Below are 20,693 nucleotides of genomic sequence, written 5' to 3'. Positions count from 1 at the left end.
TCATTATTTCAGAACATATTTGAACAACTATTGTGTGCTGGGAGTGACACCAAGGACACAAAAACAGACCTTCAAGACTAACATTACACAGGTGTACCCCAAGCGTTAAGTGCTACAAGAGTGATGCATAACTAATTCCACAGGAACACAGAGTCTGAGTGTTGCTGAAAAGTTAGATGACTAAGGGAAACATTTCTGAACTTTGCTGTAAAAAAAAAAAGAAAAAAAAACAGTAGAAATTTAAAGGGCAAAGAAAGGAAAAAATCCTTTTAAACAGAAATAACCTCAAGAAGATCTAGATTTATTTTCTATTGATTATGTAACAAATTACCACAAATTTAGCTGCATAAATCATACCTGCTTATTAGCTCACAGTTCTGCAGGTCAAGAAGTCTAGCTACAGAGTGATCAGGTGTAAATGGCCTCAGAGAACCTGGCCATAAAAGTGAGTGGGCTCTTGAGTTCATGAATGGGGTGGGGTGGGGTGGGGTGGGGTGGGGTAGGATGCGGGGAGAAGGTGAACAGGCAGTCAGAGACACACAGGTAAGCAGACAGTGGGTGTATAGCTGAAAACATCCAGGAAAAAACCTGGAAAACTATGTAGGCTACATTAGAGAAGCCCTTTCTGCCTATAGCCAGTGCTCTGAGAGCAAGAGAGCAATGAGCACAAGGTCCACATATCAATCGTAAACTTTGTTTAAATGTGAGGCTGTTAAAATTCACGAGAGGAGCACTAAAACTCTAAAGCAAAGGTCAAGAAACTTTTTCTGTTATGTGCCTGATAGTAAATATTTTAGGCTTTGCAGGCAAAGAGGCAAGATCCAGGATATTACATAGGTACTTATATAACAAGACAGGAAACAAATATCCACAAGTTTTTATTGACAAAGGTCAAAATACAGTAATAATTGAGTATAATTTTTTGTAATACTTGGCAAAGATGCTCTCCTCAACCAAGCTTTGGTCAGGCTTCTTTGAGATCTCCAGAGGAGGCCTCGACCTTGGGCTTTGGTGTTTTAGCAAGAATCCTGCTAAGTCAGTTTAGAGAGAATCCTCCCACCCTCAATCTCTTATCAAATCCCTTACCTCCCAATACCCTCCAGGTGACCTCTGATCACCCTGGCCTGCCTTTAGCAATAATCCCTCCAAGTCAATTTAGCAACAATCTCCCTACTTTTGATGTCTCCCCTTAGTAATTTTTCACCCAGTGACCCTCCAACCTCCTGGCCATTAACCTCCACTTGTTCTTGTTGTAGAGTTGAACCCGATCTCTCCCCACTGCTGTGACAGTCTTGACACCCACAGCAATGGTCTTGAACAAAGTCTTCTTTACAGTTTTAACAGCATCAGGATAATTTTGTCTTTAACACACTGGTGGTCAACATACTTATGAGAAAAATGGACTTCTTTCTGTTGGAGGAGGTAACATTTTACTTAACCAGGGTTCCAAGTCATCCTATCAACTGCAAATGTAAAAAGCCATTCCTAGCTCACAGGCTGTTAAAAAAAAAAAAGGTGGGGCTGCAGTTATTTGACCTTTGCTCTTGAGAACGTACACCTTGGAGCAAATAAAATTGCTAAGAATCCCTAACAAATATGTTCCTTCTGACACACTTGCCATGTTACGGCTTTGTAGGACCATAGAAAAATGCATTTGGTGTCTGGGGAGGGAAAGCAGGAATGCAGAGCCTCACATTCCGTAGCACGTTAAGGAATAATGGTTACCTCACCCAGCCTTTTTGTCCCCTCTTACTTCCTTGAGACTAGTTCCATCCAGGCAGATCTCAAGCAACAGAAACCTAGAGGGGGAGGGTACTTACCACAGTGGTTTCTAAACTTGACTACAATCCACAGTTTTCCTCAAATAACTACACACACACACACACACACACACACGCACACACACAAATTGGATATTACTCATTGATGTATTCAATTACAAAGATTTAGAGTGCCTACTATGTGCCCGATAGCTTTCCAGGTGCTGGGGGAAACAGAACAAAACAAAAATCCAGGCCCTCTGAGAGTTTATATACTAGTGTGTTACATGAGACAAACAAAATAAGTAAGCAAAATATGGACTGTGTTAACTGGTGGAAAGTTCTACTGAGAAAAATAAGTAAGAAATAGCAATATGGGTGGATTATCCTTTTAAAGAGATGTGGTAAGTGACATTCTCACGGAAAAGATGGCTTCTCTAAATGTATTTTATTACAGTAGCAATAGGCGTGCACTATAAAGAATTAGAAAACAAACACAAATAAAAGTGGGAAAATAAATGTATTCATATATTCCCATCATCTAGAGATGACCATTTTAACACCTGAATAAAGCTTGCCCCCCACACATACTTATAAGTGTGTGTTTTGTACACACAAAACAAGATAATGCAGTAGATATCATCTTTACCAGCTTTTTTCAGCTATGGATCTCCACCTTTCCATTTCAGTATATTTTCATTTCATCTAATACCCAAGCTATAATCAAATTTCTCGTTATCTCAAAAAGATCCTTGAGAGTTTGTCCACACCAGTATCTAAGATCACACATGCATCCTGATTATGTCCCTTGCAACAGAATGGCAAAGTCCAAGCTCCCATTTTTTGCTGGACAGAAAAATAATGACCCATCTGCATGGTTCTTTGTGGTGCTGCTTTTTGCATTACATCCAAAGCAGGGCTTCCCAACCTTTTTGTGTCTGGGACTACTTTGGTAGCCTCCTGAAGCATGAGGACCTCTTCTGAGACGTGGGGCCTGGCAATCTGTCTTAACAGGCCCATCCAGAGGATTCCGATGGGCACTCAAGTTTGAGAACCTCCTGAAAAACAGATGCTATATCCTACATTAAAGAAAACTACTACACCTACTCCCCTAAATAAACTACTACAAGTTACTACAAACTACTGAGTGAAGTTTAATATTGTTTTAGATCCTTTTGTTGGAACACTCAAGTTATACAGTCAAAATACTAAATTCTAAATAAAGCTCCTCTGCGTAGGTGTTTCATTTTCAATATAAAACATTTTTTAGTTATTTTTTAAGTAGATAATACATTTCTTTTAAGTCAAAGGTGAAAACTATATAGAAAGGGAACCAACTTATTACAGTAATCCCCTCTAATCTGCAAGGGGTTCCAAGACCCCCAGTGAATGTCTGAAACCGTGGATGGTACCAAACCCTTTATGCACTGTTTTTTCCTATACATACCTATGATAAAATTTTTTAGCATTTTTTTTATTTCAGCATATTATGGGGGTACAAATGTTTAGGTTACATATATTGCCTTTGCCCACCCACCCCCTAGTCAGAGCTTCAAGCATGTCCATCCCCCAGACGGTGCGCACCACACTCATTATGTATGTATACAGCCATCCCCTCCTTCCTCCTCCCATCTGCCTGACGCCCAATGAATGTTATTCCTATATGTGCACTTAGGTGGATAAAGTTTAATTATAATTTACTTGGCAGATGCCTGTAGTCCCAGCTACTCGGGAGGCTGAGGCAAGAGGATTGCTTGAGCCCAGGGGTTTGAGGTTGCTGTGAGCTAAGCTGATGCCACAGCACTCTAGCCCAGGCGACAGAGTGAGACTCTCAGACAAAAAAAGAAAAAAAAAAAAAATTATAAATTAGTCAGAGATTAACAATAATAGTAAAACAGAATAATTATAACAGTATACTGTAATAAAAATTAAGTGAATGTGTCCTCTCTCTCTCTCTCTCTCTCTCTCTCAAAAAAAAACATCTTATTGTACTGTACTCACCCTTATTCTTATCTGTCCATCTGATAACCAAGCCAGCTAGCTATGAAGTGACTAACAGGCAGGTAGCATACACAGCACGGATACCTTTGATGAAGGTATGATCCAAGTTCCAGGCAGGATGTAGCAGGATGGTGCAAGATTTCCATCATGCTACTCAGAATGGCATGCAATTTAAAACTTATCAGTTGTTCATTTCTGAAATTTTCCATTTAAAATGTTTGGACCTCAGTTGACTATAGGTAACTGAAACCATACACAGTGAAATCACAAATAAGAAGTATACCGTATTTTGAAAATGGATAAAAAAGGAAAATAATCAAAAACTGACCTTGCCCTTCCTGGGTAAAGTGACCTCAAGAAAGTCAAGTAATTGATCAGAAGAAAATTTCTTTTATACTAATAGAAGTATTCAAGCCGATAAAGAATGATAAAATTAGAGTATCACCATTTTGTAACCACTAAGAATATAATTGATTTAGGCATTAATACCAAGGGCTGCTAACAGCATATTTTAAAAAAAGATATTATATATCCCATTAATGTAAGCATACAACAGCACCTTCTTGCCAGAGTCCCCCTTGAATCTGAGAAGTAAAAAGTGTTACTTCAAAATTTTAATCTATGTTTCTCAATGTGAATTTGTGTCCCCCTCCTATGAAGGTCTGGAAATGTCCTTTGACCATTACAACAACTGAAATCCTGGTTCCATCACCTACTGCCTAGGTGACCTCATCAAGGAACTTATTGAGCTTCTATGCCTCACTTCCTCACGCACAAAACAGGGATCATAATAATAAGGACCTCATTGGGGAACTGCGGAAAGCAACTAATACAACTTAAACACTTAACTACAGGATCCAGCATACTCAGCAATCATTACCTATTATTATTAGGCCATATTTCCAATGGATCATATGTTTTTTCTTACTACTTTATATCTTAATCCTATATCTACATATATAGGAACCAGCCTTTTTCCCTAATATAGTCCCCCAAAGATCCTTAGGCAGCTGGTCCAAATACTGGGACCCCCTCTCTAATAGAATATACTTGGAGAGAATGCTTTGGAAATTATGACTGAGGAGTGAAATCAGCATTTTTGACAAGGACAGAGAGTACTATTAAGCATAGAATCTAAATAATTCTACTGGGAAGAAATCTCCCCATACCTTTTGTAAATTTAGGTGGCTGAGCCACTTTTAAAGTAGGTATTGAAACTATCTCAAACAGTGAAGAAGCCTGCTATGTACAAAAGGCCTGTCTGAGCATAAGACTGTAAACCAAAGAAACAATTAACACAGTTATTAACAGAGTTTCAGGCTTCCAGGGCCACTGGCAAATAATGGCTCATGGACCACCACCTCCCCATGCCATGTCCGTGACAGATCATTATTCAGTCCTGACACTTTCCTTATAGGTTCACACAGCGCTTCCAACAGCTTCTCCCAACTCATTGGGGCAGACCTTCAAGAAATCTATTTGCAGCACTGGTTCTATCGCAGAAACCACAGCAAAGGCAACGAAGACTCAAATGCACTTTTGTAACTGGTGGGGGGACTGCAACCAGGAAAAAGCCTGGCTACTTAGAGTTAGGTGAAGCAAGAGACAACAGAGGGTCCACAGGAAACTGCTATGAGACAGAATCAGCCAGAACACTGGCATTAAAGGATTCCACAATAAATGTGGTAATACAAAGCCATAAAAGGTGGGGGAGAATACAGGCAAGAAAAATACTACTGCGGTACAGAATCTGCAGAATGTCCATGAATTCTGGAAATCAAAGAAAAAAAACATGTGTACATATGTATAGTCATCAAGGACATCCTCACTATGCAAAAAAAAAAAAAAAAAAAGTCTATGTTACTGAAATTTCTTGACACCCTGCAGATTCATCTGGTACTTAGACATTCAGACAAGCAGAATGGTTTACTCACGGAGTTGAGTTTCAAAAATCTATATTCCTATAGATGGACAAAGGGACAACCAGAGCTCACATGCTAAAAATGCTCTTCCAGTATTCCGATCTTAAATATAAATCCAGTTAACACAAGGAGAGCACAAGATCCCAAGGTTGGGATTAGTCCTAAAAGAGGGCAGGTCTCAGCCTGCAAGTGAGGGGCAATTAGTGGTGAGAAAAGGCAAGCAAAGCTCAGGAACCAGGCAGCCCAGACGCTAATTACAAGCAGCCCCAACCACCCACCCCCACCCCAAGAAAACAACCCCTGCACTTACTATTATAATGCAATGTAATGATGCAATGAATCAGTTCTAATAAAACGACTGGAGCTTGGTTAAATGTGCCTGTAACTTCTGTAACTTTTTAAAAACACTTTAGCACTCTTGTCAGATTTGTTTTGGTTTTGTAGGATTGGTAAAATCACAGAATTTTAGCAGCTATAAAGAGCCCTTAAAGAAAATCTAGTTCAAAACCTCATTTTACCAGTTAGGAAAGTGAAGCCCAGAAATGTGATTTGCCAAGGGTCACAACTCCACTTGGTAGCAAAGCCAATGGGAGTCCCCACATCCATTCAGTCTCCTGCTATTTCCTCTGTATCCTCCCTTCCGGTTGTCTTTATTAAATAAGGGGTAGGAATGGCAGCTCCCTGCTCACCCTGAACAGTAGAATATGCAGATTCAACCTTGCCTAAAAGAGAACTAGAGCGTTATGAATTCCTCTCACTTTAGATGGAAACCTACCCAAAATGCAATTCCCTTCTCAATAATGTTTTTTCCTTTCATCTTTACACAGCAGCTATGTTTGAGATAAGATTATTTATTATTCCAGGACAAAATTTTCAATCTCAAGAATGTAGATACACAAAGGATTGTGTAATAAACAATAAATACTGAATTACAGATCTAAGTGTAACTGCCCCTGGTCATTTACACAAACACTTGATAGCAAAATGGGATGTCAAAATTCTTTCCTTCCACAGTTAGTCACTTGGGTATAATACGTACTAGGTGAAAATTCTGTTACAGGTTGAATATCCCTTATCTGAAACGCTTGGGACCAAAAGTGTTTCAGATTTCGGATTTTGCATTAAACTTACTGGTTGAGCACTCCCAATCCAGAAATCTGAAATCGCAAATGCTCCAATGAGCAATTCCTGTGAGTATCATGCCAGTGCTCAAAAAGCTTTAGATTTTAGAGCATTTCAGATTTGAGATGTTTAACCTGTACTTTCTTTTCCCATCAGTCAGCCACTTCTAAAGAAACGGTTCAACACAAAAAACAAGTCTTCTGTATCAACTGTTCTACAAAGGCTTACCCCCAACCCTACCAGCAAAGAGAGCATTTAAGTTGTCTGTGACTTTTATGGACAATAGTTAGAATTACAGGCCTGGAGTCACAGTCCTAGGCCAGAAGCCAGGCCCAGCAATCTACAAAACATGTAACTTGAGAAGATCAATTTACCTGTCCACGCTTCAGTTGGCACACCTGTCAAATGTGGACAATACCAAGTTCAGAAAGCTGTTTTAATGATTGAGATGTTGTACATGAAGCATTTGGCACAGTACCTAGCACATGATAAATACCCAAATGTTGGTTGTTTTAGAACTTTTAAATCAATTAAGGGCACTTATATATAAAGTTTTGAAGGTCAAAGAGCTCTATAGAAACCTGAGATTTCTCTAGTCTGGTAGTTCAAGGTAGTTTATCTACCAAAAGGTAGAAAAAAGCCAAACTAGCATTAGAAAGAAACCTCTTCTAAAATAAAAAAAAAATTAAAAAAAAAAAAAAAGGTTCTTAACCCTGTTGTGATGGTTAATTTATTTGTCAATGTGGCTGGGCTAAGAGATGCCCAGATAGCTGGTAAAACATTATTTCTAGTTGTGTCTGTGAGGGTGTTTCTAGAAGAGATTAGCATTCACATTGGTGAACTGAGTAAAATAGGAGGGCCTCCCCAATGCAGGGGGGCAACACCCAATCCCACCCAATCTGCTGAGGGCCTGCATAGAGCCAAAGGGTGGAAGGCAAATTCCCTCTTTGCTACAGCTGACACATCCATCTTCTCCTGCCCTCCAACATCCGTGCTCCTGGTTCTCGGGCTTTCAGACCCAAACCGAGACTTACAACATCTCCCCAAGCCGATTCTCATTCTCAGGCCTTGGAACCTGGACAGAATTACACCACTGGCTTTCCTAGTTCTCCAGGTTGCAGATCATGGGAATTCTTCATCTCCATAAGCACATGAGCCAATTCCTATAATAAATCTTCTCTTTTATCCACCTATCTATTCATTGTATTGGTTCTGTTTTTCTAGAGATCCTCGATATACCTGTGTATTAGGTTAACACAAGTGGGGTTACCTCAAAACTAGAAACAGCAAGTCTATCAAAATAATTTCATCAGAAGGGTAAAGAGAAAAGTTTTCTGAAATCCTATTTTCTTGAAAGAACATTGAGAAGGAGAAGCCCAGGATCATTAGTTTGACTTTACTATCTGGCAATGTCCCAACAGAAAAATAAACGCATCACTGAAAAATAAACTCTGGGTCAACATAAAATAACCATTAAGGCTAACATAGTCCCGTAGACCAGTAAGATAGCATAGAAGTTAAAGAGCAAGAAAGAACCTGGGTGAGCCATGCTATGCTCACCCCCAAAACTCTTTTTCCAGCCAAAAAGGGAGCCTGTTACTCATTGACCACAGATCCTGAGGACTCTTCACGTTTTCCTTTCCATTTTAAAGCTGTCATCACTTACTCTTGCTCTGGATGCACTAAGACTTAATATAGAAAGTCTCCCTAATTTTCCCCTCTCATGTGCACTGCACATAGCAGAAACAGAACAATTCCGATATAAAAAGTTTTAAAATCACTAAAATGGAAAAAGGTGGAAAAACTAACACAAGGAACTGAGAAGATTACAAAGCTTGAAAGAAAGAAAGAAAGGGAAGGAAAAAAAGGTCTTACAAAGTTACCAGTCTGTGGTTGTTGCTAACTTCTTAGCTAAGCTGATGGACAAGTTTTTCAACTTTATCCCTGAAGGAAGAACTCAAATATGTTTTGTTTTGTTTTGTTTTTTCCTAATAACAAGCGCTGAAAAATTCCAATTCCAATTCTGGTAGAAAGGTTCACTGGGGTTCCTTAAGTAGGCAATAATCTCAAGCCGACAATCCCTATTTCTCATAGTTTCAGACTGGATGGCACCCACTCCCAGGAGGCTTATCTCAAAAAGCATGCCACCTCCTAGAGGTCCTGCCCTTCCTGGGTCTATCTTGGCAGGGAAAACATGTAGCCAAGCCAGCCAGTTCCTCCTGACACCTCCCCAGCCCAAACCACGTGAGGATGAAAGAACGGTTTACTCAGTAAACACAGTTGCCGAAATTCAATAATTAACATTAGCAATAATTCAATGTGCCCATCATGCTTTTAAAGGACCAGAATAAGAAGAAACATGGTAGTGACTAAAAAAAGGTTTCATCTAGGCAGACTTCAGCAAGAGCATGGGGCAGAAACTAGACAGCAAGAGGCTGAAACTGAAACAAGAAGGAAGGAAATAAAGACGGTGGAGTCAAGCTACTTTTCAAGAAGCTTACTTGTGACAGAAAGAGAGTGATCACCCCACATGGTGCTGCAAGGGGGTATTTTGGGTAGGGAAGTTTTTGTAACCAAGGAGAAAAGGATGTGGTCCTATATACTGAGGAGAAACATCACAAACTAGGGGAGAAGTTTAAAGCACAAGGAAGGTAAGTGAGAAGTAGGAGGAATTGGATCAAGAAATGAAAAAAAAATAATCCGAGTAGGAGAGAGACAATTTTTACTATCAGATGAAACGTGGGCATTTAAGCCCATTGACCTTGTATGTTGAATATCCTGCTTTGAAGAGTTTCAAGTTTATCTACGATCGATGCATCCCACCGAAGAATGATGCAATATTATTTCCCTAGTCCTATTTGTGAAAAAAACAGTAGGAAAAATGGGACCTCTTTGTATCAAGATTTACTGAGTGCTTATGTGCTAGACACTGGGATACAGAGATAAATATGGCCGTGAAGAGTCCACAATCTGGAAGATAGCTAGGACTGTGAATAAATAATTCAAAATAGTATGACTGTTGCCACAATGCAAACAAACATGAGGTAGGAGGTGGTCACAAGGAATGGAAGAGCCAGCCCAGCACTGTCCACTAGGGTAGACTGCAATTCCATGACACTGGGAAAACTTTAGAATTTCAAGTCTTGGTCATAGAGAGAGTTTATACACTTGGTCTTGTTTAAAACAAACAAACAAACAGACAAAAGGCAAGTTAAAAAAAAAAAAAAAAGATAAACCTAATAGAAAGGCTATACCTCTTCAACACTGTCCTGGAGATGAATGCACCACCAGTCAATTTCTCTTTGCCTTTTTCATGAGAAGAGTCAGGAAGAATTGCACAATAAAACAAAGAATACTTTTAAGTCGTATCTTGATGGGAAATGAATCAATTTAATTAGACTTAGATTCAAGCACCCTTAAAGAAAGAAAACTTTTAACTGCATTAAAGAACCTGCATTATAGTTACACTTCTAAGGCTGCTCTAAGTTTCCCTTAGTCTAAGGAGGGACTGAAGTGTCATCCCTAGCACAACTTTTCACCTGCTTTCTCTCCTACCCACAATATCATGCCATCATCACAGGAGTGGCTATATAATGCCTGTCACTATACTGGGTGCTACAAATGCAGGAGGAAATATGTCTGATACTTCACCAGAACTGACATTATAGATGAGGCCAGGTCACACAGCTGGAACCATGTACTCCAACTGAGAAATGTCTTCATATCACGAGTGAATTTAATTCATCAACATTTACCAATCACATACTGTGCACTTCGCCCTGTGCTTGGGGAGGCGGTAGGGGCTGGAATGGGATTGGGGAGCTCACATAACTTCAGGGATCTTGTATGTCTCCCCAGCCTCAGTAGGGGGCACATTTATTCTTCTTGAGGGGAGACATCTTGGCCGCAAGTACAATTCTTGAACAGGTCGGGGGCAGCACTTTTACATAAAGAGCTAGCAATCCTGCCAAAAGGTTTTCTCATGCTTATGATAGCACTGCCATCAAGCAGAATCATAAAAGGGTTTGATGAAAACTCCAAACAATAGAGGTTGAGGGTGACAGACAATTCAGCCTTCCTGTGTGTAATATATAATTCTATATATCTGCTCCTCTCAATGGTCATTACTTAGGAACAAAAGAAAACACTGCAATATGCATGACAATTCAAACATTACTATGTAAAGTTAAGAAAGCAAATACAGGAAAGAAAAAAAAGACCAAAAAAATGTAATTTTTTAAAAATTTTATTTAAACTGAGAACCAAGAACGTCAGTAATCTGAACTGATAGAAGCTTAAAGCACCTAGCAAATGCCTGACACCTGAGCTGATTTGGGTTCGCAGCCTGGCAACAAAGTTCTGTGTCCTGACAAAGGAAATCTCTTATCAGAGTGTCCCTAACATGTTTATCAATGGTAGGTCCTCAAATACTGTTGGACAAATGCTTGCTGTTAGAATCTTTCATTTCATTCATTTAACTCTACAACCCAAATCTAAAACCTTATTGCCTTTAACCCCATGACTTGATATTAAATTCGACTTTAGCAGGTCACTCTCTGCTTTATGAATAGTCATTTTTCTTGGCTCCTATGAATAAGGCCCTAACTGGAATCTCTAAGCTATCTGTCCTAGAAATGTCTCTTGATTTCATCCTCTTTGCTCCACTTGGAACAGCCCCTCCCTCCCATGTGAGGCAGCTGCCCTCAATTTGTTCCTCTGTTCTTTCTTCTACCTTCTTTTGTTGCAGCAGGTGACAGCTGGTGGCTATGGTTAACCCTTCAGGTCGCTGGGCTACTAAACAACAGGTTAACTCAGGTGACATCAGAACCACCCAAGGAGGTTCTGAAAAGTACCGATGTCCAGGCCCCATCCCTGAACAATTAAATCAGAACGTGAGGTCTATAGTGCAGGCATCTGAACTGTAAATGCTGCCTGTGGATTCAAACACAAGGTTGAAAACGTCAATACCAAACTCACCAACCATTCCAGGTAGAGGAAAAGTTTTGTGCTAGTAGATGGACATGAGAAGAAAAGCAATGGTGGTCACAGAACAAAAACATCCATCAGTCCCTTTAGCAAGGTTGTTCCTAAACCAGTCTTGCAAATTCCCCTTTAGAATCTCCCAGTGCCCATTAAAATATCTAGAAATCCACAAATTATCCCCCTGCTATCTACTGCTATCTTAGCGGCGGGTGACAACAGAGGAAGATACAGGTTAAATCACTTCATAAAGAGCTGGATGGTCATATCTAACCAGGGGCAAGAGGCAGAGCTCCAGAAAGACACACAAGACTAGCATAAAACTGATCTAATAGACCAAAAGAAAAGTCAAGCCCAAAGATAAGAAGTCATGTAAATCCTCAAACAAGAGAGGCACTGAAAAACTATTTGCTAAATGAATGCAAAAGCAGGCAGTTTAGGATACGAATTACCAATAATGCCACTAGAGAAGAGTAAAGATTAAAAGTAAATTCTGGTCTTCACACAACCCCTGCTGTAGGAAGGCACAGATTCAAACCTGGGCTTGCAGACTCATAGGAAAAAGAAGACCAGGGTGCTGGGGTGGGGGAGAAGAGGTGAAGGTTCTACATTATTTTTATCCCAACACCTTAAACCTTCTGTTTGTTCCCTTCCTGTCCTCTGCTGAACAGGAAGGATCAGAGGATGAGAAATGCTTTACTAGATAAAAAACAAAGCCTAGTATCTGCACTGTGCTCAGCATGGTACTTGAAGTGGTCAAGACATGTGCCTTCTGTGGGGCACCTGCTACTTCTCCGTCCCACTCCACCCCCAACATGTAGGTGATTCCCTTTACCAAATGTGCAACATTTCTGAAACGTTCAGTCAAGAAGGAAGAAAACCAAACTTGGGAGGAATTGCATACTTTTTTAAAGCTCCCTCATCAGACTGAAATTGTCTGCATTTGAACATAAATGCAAGTTAAACCATACATAAAGCATTAAAATTATACTAAATTTTAAAATATATTACTCAGGCACCCATTAACTTATTGAGCAAGTTTGTATCTATAGCTTCTTAACCTTTATGAAAACTCAGTTAATAAGCCACTAAAACTTAAAGAATTCTGTATGCTAATTTCTGTTTATGAGAAAAATGTTGACACAATAATAAATTAGCTATGTTCTTTGGACTTAAGATTCCTCCATAGGGTTGAGCCAATACAGAAAACAATCACATTCTGAAAAGAAGATGAATGAAATAAAAAAGTCATTGAATATTCTTATAAGAAACTACATCCTGTGTCATTTTCTGAGTTTCTTTCAAGAGTTTTTACTTCTGGTTTTTGTCTGTTTTTAAAAACCATCTTTACAGGCTCCTGGGAATAAAAGCTAAAACTATACTAGGACAAACCTCTCCAAACATATTTGTTTGTTTCTAGACTTGGTATACTGCCAAACCCACCATTTACTTACTCTCGCATTCTCTCATTTACTCTTGATGCTGGGGGACTCCAAGCAGGCAAGCAGCAACAGGATTTAGAGGCTGTTTCATGCAAAAACCTTGTCATCATATCAGAAAAACTGAAGACTTGCATTCATGGACAAAATGCCTAAGTCAAATTCTGCAACAGTTCTGAGCAATATTCCTGGGAAGAATTCTGGGCACTTTCCAACACAGTTGACATATGTGCTTGCCACACATGAGACTGAGTAGGTTAAATGTAACATTAGATATATTTAAATATACCTATTTTTGAATTGGGATCCTACAGCTATGAAACTAAATAAACAAATGTTCTCATTTGCTATAATAACATAAAATTTTGAATTCACATCTCCCACTTTTCCTGATTTTCCATTATCCAACCATATCTTTGTTAGCGTTACTATTGCCAAGAAAGAACAATTACATACCCACCCATACTCAGGCACTGTGCTAAGACAGATCTGAGTCCCTCTCTTCAAGAGTATGTGCATCACACCCTTCTACGATACACCAGAAGCACAGAAAATGACACAAGAGCAGATAATAAGAGCTAGCTGGGTTAAGAGAAGGGAGGAATCAAAACATTCATTCAAACAGTGAACAGTTAGTAGCAGTAGAGCTGTATTGCGAAGGACCCAGAATTTACCAGTGCAGGGATTCCGAGGCAAGGATGACTGTCTTAGCCAAGGCATACAGGAAGTAAAGTACAAATTCTGCTCAGGGGATAATGGCAGGCACACTTTAGATAAACAGAGAATTTGTATATAAGATGAATCCTTGGATGAATGCATCATGTTTTATTTTATCCCTAAACCCCTGGCACTCAGCACTGTGCCGACAACATAACCCTGCCTCAACAAACTTCCATGGAAAGAAAAATCATCTGTGCTGGATATTGGCTAATCAAGCTACCGAGGTATGTTAAGACCTTGAATTCAACGATAACAACCTTACCCTTGACCCAGCAGCTCCGCTGGTAGGAATTCAGGCCACAACAGCTTGCTGGTCTACTCATTAAAATCACTCTGCTCCTCTCTCCCTGGCTGCACTCACCTGGCAATGAAGCAACCTGGCTACACCCAAGCATCTCCAGGCTGAATCCAGCTAGAGAAAAACAACTGCGCTTACCATTTATGGACACAGCTCAACCCTAGTGACTTCCATGCACTCCCCAGTAGGTTCACTTTCCAAAAGGACCACTCACTTCTCTTTCACCTTCCTCCCCGCCCCTTCCTCCCTTGCCCTGCCTGATATCTTTGGGAAAATAGAAGCAATGGGGCCAGAACTCCCTCTTCTTTACCCATGCACCCCACTGCCCTCCTGCCTACCTTGATGCCCATGTCAAGGTGGGGCTGGACCTTCCCTGGTGGCATCAAAAGCCAAACTCCCCACCTGTGCTTCCATCCATCATTCTCCCTTCAAGCCACCCAACCTGACTTCTTTCACCTATGGTGCTTAGATACTGCTCAGGAGGGCACTGAACTCCAGGCTGTCAAATTCAGTGGTCTGTCCATTCACTGGTCTTTCTGCATTGGATCTCTCAACACTTCTCAACTGGCACAACCATTCCTGTCTTGACATGTAAACTTCTCTTGGCTTCTAGGACCAGCTTCTATTACCACTTCCCCCGTTGCTACCCCTGCCTCTCAGCAGCTCCTTCTCACCCTGCAGGCTCCACCATGCCCCAGTGTGGCTCTGCCTGGGCCACCTCTTCCCATGTGCACACTCTCCCCTAACTGACCCCAACCAGGCCCATGTTCAAAATACGATGTGCAGGCCAACGGCTCTGAAAGCTCTCTCCACATCTGGTGGGCCAGTCACCATTCCTTACCCTTCCTCAGGAATGCCCTCTTCCCCCACTCAATCCAATCCTTCCCTTCCTTCAGGCCATGCTCAAGTCCTAACTTCTTCAGGAAAATAAAAACCTTCCAATGACTTCACAGCCACACTGATCTCTCCCCTTTTCAGGCTTCCTAAAGCATTGAAACAGTCTGTAGCTCAGGATTTATTACTTAATTACAGACATTCTTTAATTGTTCTCTAAATGCCTACTTCCTATTGTGCAAATCCTTTCCCTTCAACTAGGTTTAAGTTTCTGAACAATTCAAGCATTCTTTTTCTAGTACCTGGTTCTGAACCACAATGGTGACGTCCAAGTAATTATCAGTTCTTTGGTTGCAAACAAAAATAATTTTTTTATAAAGTAAGAACCCAAATTCATGCACTATTTTAGTGTGCTCACCTGAGAAAAACCCAGAAGTTATTTGGCAAATCACAAATAATTTCTTTTAATTTTTCTTTGTCTAGAATCACCACGTAGCATCATGAGGAAAACACAATTGGAAAAGCAGAGCTGAATGTGTAAAAGTTCCTATCAATGAAGTCCTCAGAACTTTTAAAACTTAAAATATTGAGCAACATTTCATATAAAGCATAGGAACATAATTTGTAGTTCCAACAAAAATATTAAACGCAGGTAAATTTTTATTCAATTTATGTGTTAAAATTATAGATGCAATTTAATATTTCAAATCAAAAGTCTAGAAGAAATACTGGGAACAAATGTAGTCAAGCCACAGATTTCTACCAGACGTCTCTTGGTAAGCACAGCTATGGAAATGAGCCTAAGATAGTCGAAAGGTCAGAGCTTTAGGCTATGGTGAAATCCAGTTCACCCACTAAATAGAAATTCTCCATTATTTAAAAAACAAATTCTATCCTATCCTCGTCATTCTCCCAATGCTCGTCAATCAATTTTCCTCCTTGCAGCCACATCACAACTCAGCTGAAAACAGGTGGCCACATCTAAAGGCTAAAAGCTGAATCAAGGGAGCCTGTCTGTCCTTGACTTGGCCGCTACAGCCTCCCCTAGGACCACTCTGGGCACTGGACACTTGCCCTTGACATTCCAGCAACATCAACTGCAAAATGTCATAACCGGACAGTGCCCTCTCCAAACCCATGGGCACGCAGAGGTCCCTCACTTCCAACCCCTCATGTCCTCCCCTTGTCCCCTCACAGTTTTCTTCACAGTTACCTTTCTCCTCTTTCCACAATTGCCTCAGGATCCTCAGATCCTCAATTCCACCAACTGTGCCCATGACGGCCTTGGTTGTTCCCCTCATGTGTACCCAGGTAACAGAACATTTACCATTCTGTTCTGAGACCTATTCATGAATTTTTCTCCCCAAATACCCATAAGTTCTTGGAGAAAAAAAGACCATGGTTTTACATTCTGTAGTGAATTACATAGCATCTCCCAAAAAGATACGTCCAAGTCCTAACCTTGGAATGTGATGTTTATTTGGAAACAGGGTCTTTGCAGATATAATTAAGCAAATGATCTTGATTGAGATGTGATCATCGTGGACTTAGGGTGAACCCTAAATTCAACGGCTGGTGTCCTTAGAAGAGAAAGGAGAGGATTAGAGATACCCAGGGATGAAGGCCATGTGAAGACAGAGGCAGAGACTAGAGTCATGCTGCCACAAGCCAAGGAACACCAGAAGCTGAAAGAAGCAATGACAAATTCTCCCCTACAGTCCTCCAAGGGAGCACGGCCCTGCTGACACTCTGATTTTGGATTTGTGGCCTCCAGAACTCTGAGAAAATAATTTTGTTGTTTCAAGCCACCAAGTTTGTGGTAATTTGCAGGAGCCCAAGGAACTAACACAGAGTCCAAACCTTCGTGCACTATGTACTACCTAGGGACCACTCAACAAAGCCTGTGTTGAACTAGGATAATGAAGGCAAAGGGGAAAGATGAGAAAGCATCTGAAATGCAGGGCAAGAATCTGGGACATGGACTCAGCAGCTAATTCTCTATGAGAACTTAGGCAAGTCACTCATCTACAGTGACTCTCTGATTACCTGGACCATAGACCAGGTAACTGGCCCATAAAACCCTCTACCAGGCCTGACATACCTTGAACCCACTTCATCCAGAACCTCAGCTTTCATTGGTCCTTAAATACATACCTTCCTCCCATGCACTCAATAAATTTTATTAGTTTTATTTTCATTTAAAGAGTGTTCAGATACAAAAAGAAAACTGGATTAAAATAATATTTCAAAGGCACTTATATTTTAATCAGTCATGAAAAATTTAGTAAAATAGTTTCACTAATATGCAAAAAATGCAATTTTCTACCACATAACCTATTTTTTTCTGCAAAGCAAAATCAACAGTTTACAAGTAGTTGATCTAATCCAGCTGGAACTGTTGACATTTTTACGTCAGAGAAACCGGACCTAAACATGAATCAACTTAAGCACCACTCACTGACCCAGCCAGGAGGGAGAGGACCTAAATGTTTGTAAGGTCACTGCATGATGACTCATTTTTGCACAAGGGACTTCTCCAATACTGGGGTTTTTCTCCACTTAACTCAGACTGTAATTAAGGTTCCATGCCCAAAATTTCCACTTCAAAGAATCTGGCTAAGAAATAAATACAACTGCTGCCCCCACCAAATGGTAAAGTGTTGGTAAAGGAGCGAAGCAAAACAAAAACTATTTCATCCATCTTCATGCCTCCATAAACAGAAAATCTCACACACACACACACACACAGTTTTCATGTGTTAAATGTTTCCTAATTTAAAAAAATGGAAATGAAGAGTAAACAAAGGTGTTAGTAATGATATTTACACCTATCCAGCCTGTATATCCTCCTGCTGAAATTGGATTAAATTAAAAACCGTATTTTAGGTGTTTTCATAGATCATGCTGCGGCCCTGGCCTTCATGTTTTTATAGTGGCAGCCTTGATTCTTTTTTAGGAAACCAACCAAAACAACACAGAGGTACAAGGAGCCAGGGACTCATATTTCAGTTTAACAAAATATCCATTAGAAACACTTAGACTTAAAACTTTTCCAATTCCAATTCATCGTTCAGAAAACAAAATCAACAGTCAATGGGGCCAACTGTTCTGCTAGAATTGGCAGAACGACGCCTGCAAAACTGGACCGTGAATCCCAGCACGAAGTGAGTTACCAAAAGTTTTCCTTCTACGTAGAAACTCAATCCGAAAATGAAAAGTCCCTCCAGTTGGAAGGCACCACAAACCAAGTTTTCAATTCCGAAGTTCTTGGCTTTTAAATATGAGCTCTCATACACATGGAAAAGGGACTGGAAGGTAGGTGTGTAACTTAACCTCTAATGTTTCTAGCCCTTAATAACAACTCTTCGGAGGTGCTCTTTAACTGTAATAAAACTAGGCTAGCAAAAGGCAAAGGAATAGTCCCGGGGTTTGGGGGGTCACATGCAGGGGCGTTCCAAGTCCTTGCGTCTGCAAACTATCATCTAAGTGTAACTTAATTTGCACAGAAGCAGGACAAGCACGTCAAATCGAGCACTGTGTTTTCTGGAAGCTCAAGCCCAGGATGAATGAGCTTTAACTCCGCCGACTGCATGTTTACTTGCATCCTCACGTGGCACCGCGCAGCCACAGAAGCGCTGCGTCCTGGACTGCGCGGGGCGCGCCCGGGGAACCCGAAAACTTTACTTTGCAAACTAGCGGAGCTAGGAGGCAGCGCGGAGGCAGATTCGCTTGCCTTCCCCCGAACTGCACCCATGCCAAGCACACAAGGGCTTCCTCAGCACCACCCCCTGCCTGCAGCTTCATTCACACAAAGGCGCGTGGGTACCCGAGGACCCTGTCCAAAGTTGAGCAGAGAGAAGCGAGGGGATCAGAAAGAGCCGGGGGTCGGGGGGAAAGACCGGGTGTCCCATGGGCTACTCACAGGGTGACCGTGCGGTTGGGCAGCGTGTCCGGGGGCAGGACCTGCGCGAGCTCCAGGCTGCTGCACACCACCTTGCCCTCGGCGGCGCCTGCTGCCCTGCCGGCCCCTCGGGGTCGCCCATCGTGCTTGCAGCCGGGAGGCAGCGCAGCGGCGCCGCCACCGCCGCCGCCTCCCAGCAGTGCGAGCAGCGCGAGAGGCAGCAACAGCGGCGGCGGCGCGCGGCCCCGCGGGTACCGGAGCGGCTCCATGCTGCGGGCCCGGCTGCGGGCCGGGGCCTGCGAGCCGAGCGGCGGCGCACTGGCCTAGCGGGCCGCCCCGGCGCCCGGGCGGGCAGGGGCGCTGCACGGGCCCGGAGGCGCCTGGAGCCTCATGGCGGCCGGGAGACTGGCCCTCTTAGGCGCCGACATGCTCCTTTGTCCGCTGCGGCGGAGCTCGGCCCCTGGGGAGCCGCGGGGTCACGGACGCACGGGTCCCAGCGGCGCTCTATGGCCCGGCGGGAGCACCGCCTCCTCCTCCTTCGCCGGCGCCGCCGCCTCCCCCGGCCAGGGCCCGCGGCGGCTCCTCCCCGCCCGCCGCGGCCGCCGCCGCCGGCCGCCCACGCCCCTTCCCCTCCTCCTCCGACTCCTCTCCCGCTCCCTCTCGCCTGCCGCGGCTATGGCAGGAGGCGCGCGCTCCCGGGACCTGCCCGACCGACTCTGGACCCGCGCGCGCCCGGCCACCGCCTCGGGACGGGAGATATGAGGGAGCCCGGGAGAGGACGGTAACTCTTGGAAAGGGCGAAGAAAAGTTCTAGTCCAAACTCCAGACGCGGTGGCTACTCTGCCGCACGTTTCCCTTCGCCGCCACCGCCCTCCAGACAAAGCCGCCCTGTGCGCCCCTGGGGACCGCCCATTCCGCCTGAGGAGCCCAGGCTTAAACGGAGTGGGAAGAAGAGCAGTGCTGGTAACCCTTGGCCAACAACCCCTGGGGGAAAGTGCCCAAGACCAAGTGCCGTGAAAAGAATCGCCTGCTCACCTCACTGCATACTCATTTGTTCCAAATACACCAGAGCCAGGAAACAGGTTCCACTCCAGTAACGTGAACTCTGAAGTTTTTTCTGGCCTTCAGCAAACTACAGTTATGGTTCCTGCACAGGATGCATGGGGCCTCCCTGCAACGGCAGCCCTTTGAAGGAAATTTCTCTCTGACGTCCAAAGGTACCTCAGATGTTTACCAGTTTGAGCAATAGTTAGCAAACCGCTCAAGAAACCCCACCTGAATCCATCACTTTGTCTGAGATTGCCAGACCTGCCCTCATATTTGCAAGTTCAGTGCCTATTTACCCTATGTTTAAAAATTTATGAGGAATATAGTGAGGTAACAAATAAGATATGTTCTATTGTCCTACCTTGAAAAATGTTCCTTCATAACAACCTGGAAGGCCAAGTTCATAAGCAGAATTCTCAGATACCTTGGAGTTTCACCCTGAAATATGGCAGGTAGGAGAGAGTCAGATCCCAGCCCTTCCCCTGTAGACCCTCACCTCATTTGCTTTCTGTGCCCAGCTGCACCGAAGAACAAGAGGAGCTTTCAGCACCTGTGTGTAGACACCCCAGCCCACCCAACCTCTCTCTGGCCACACCTTCAAACAGCCACCCTTTAGTTGCCCCTCAGGCCCAGGACTGTGCATCCGAGTTATTTGGTTCTCCACTGGGA

At 42.6% G+C, this 20,693-nt stretch overlaps 1 protein-coding gene across 1 annotated transcript in view; it reads right to left on the bottom strand.

The window, feature by feature from the left end:
* Positions 1-19,538, bottom strand: part of ADGRA3 (adhesion G protein-coupled receptor A3) — a 113,341-nt gene extending 93,803 nt beyond the window's left edge. Inside the window, exon 1 of the mRNA XM_069495362.1 lies at positions 18,999-19,538. Coding sequence (XP_069351463.1) covers positions 18,999-19,246 — 248 coding nt within the window. The 5' untranslated portion in view covers positions 19,247-19,538. The remainder of the gene's footprint in view (positions 1-18,998) is intronic.
* Between the last annotated feature and the right edge of the window lie 1,155 nt (positions 19,539-20,693).

This window comes from Eulemur rufifrons, chromosome 19 (genome assembly GCF_041146395.1).
Source record: "Eulemur rufifrons isolate Redbay chromosome 19, OSU_ERuf_1, whole genome shotgun sequence".
In the NCBI taxonomy this organism is placed as follows: domain Eukaryota; kingdom Metazoa; phylum Chordata; class Mammalia; order Primates; family Lemuridae; genus Eulemur; species Eulemur rufifrons.
Note: the sequence above shows the minus strand (reverse complement) of the source record. Positions and strands in the feature narration are given on the sequence as shown.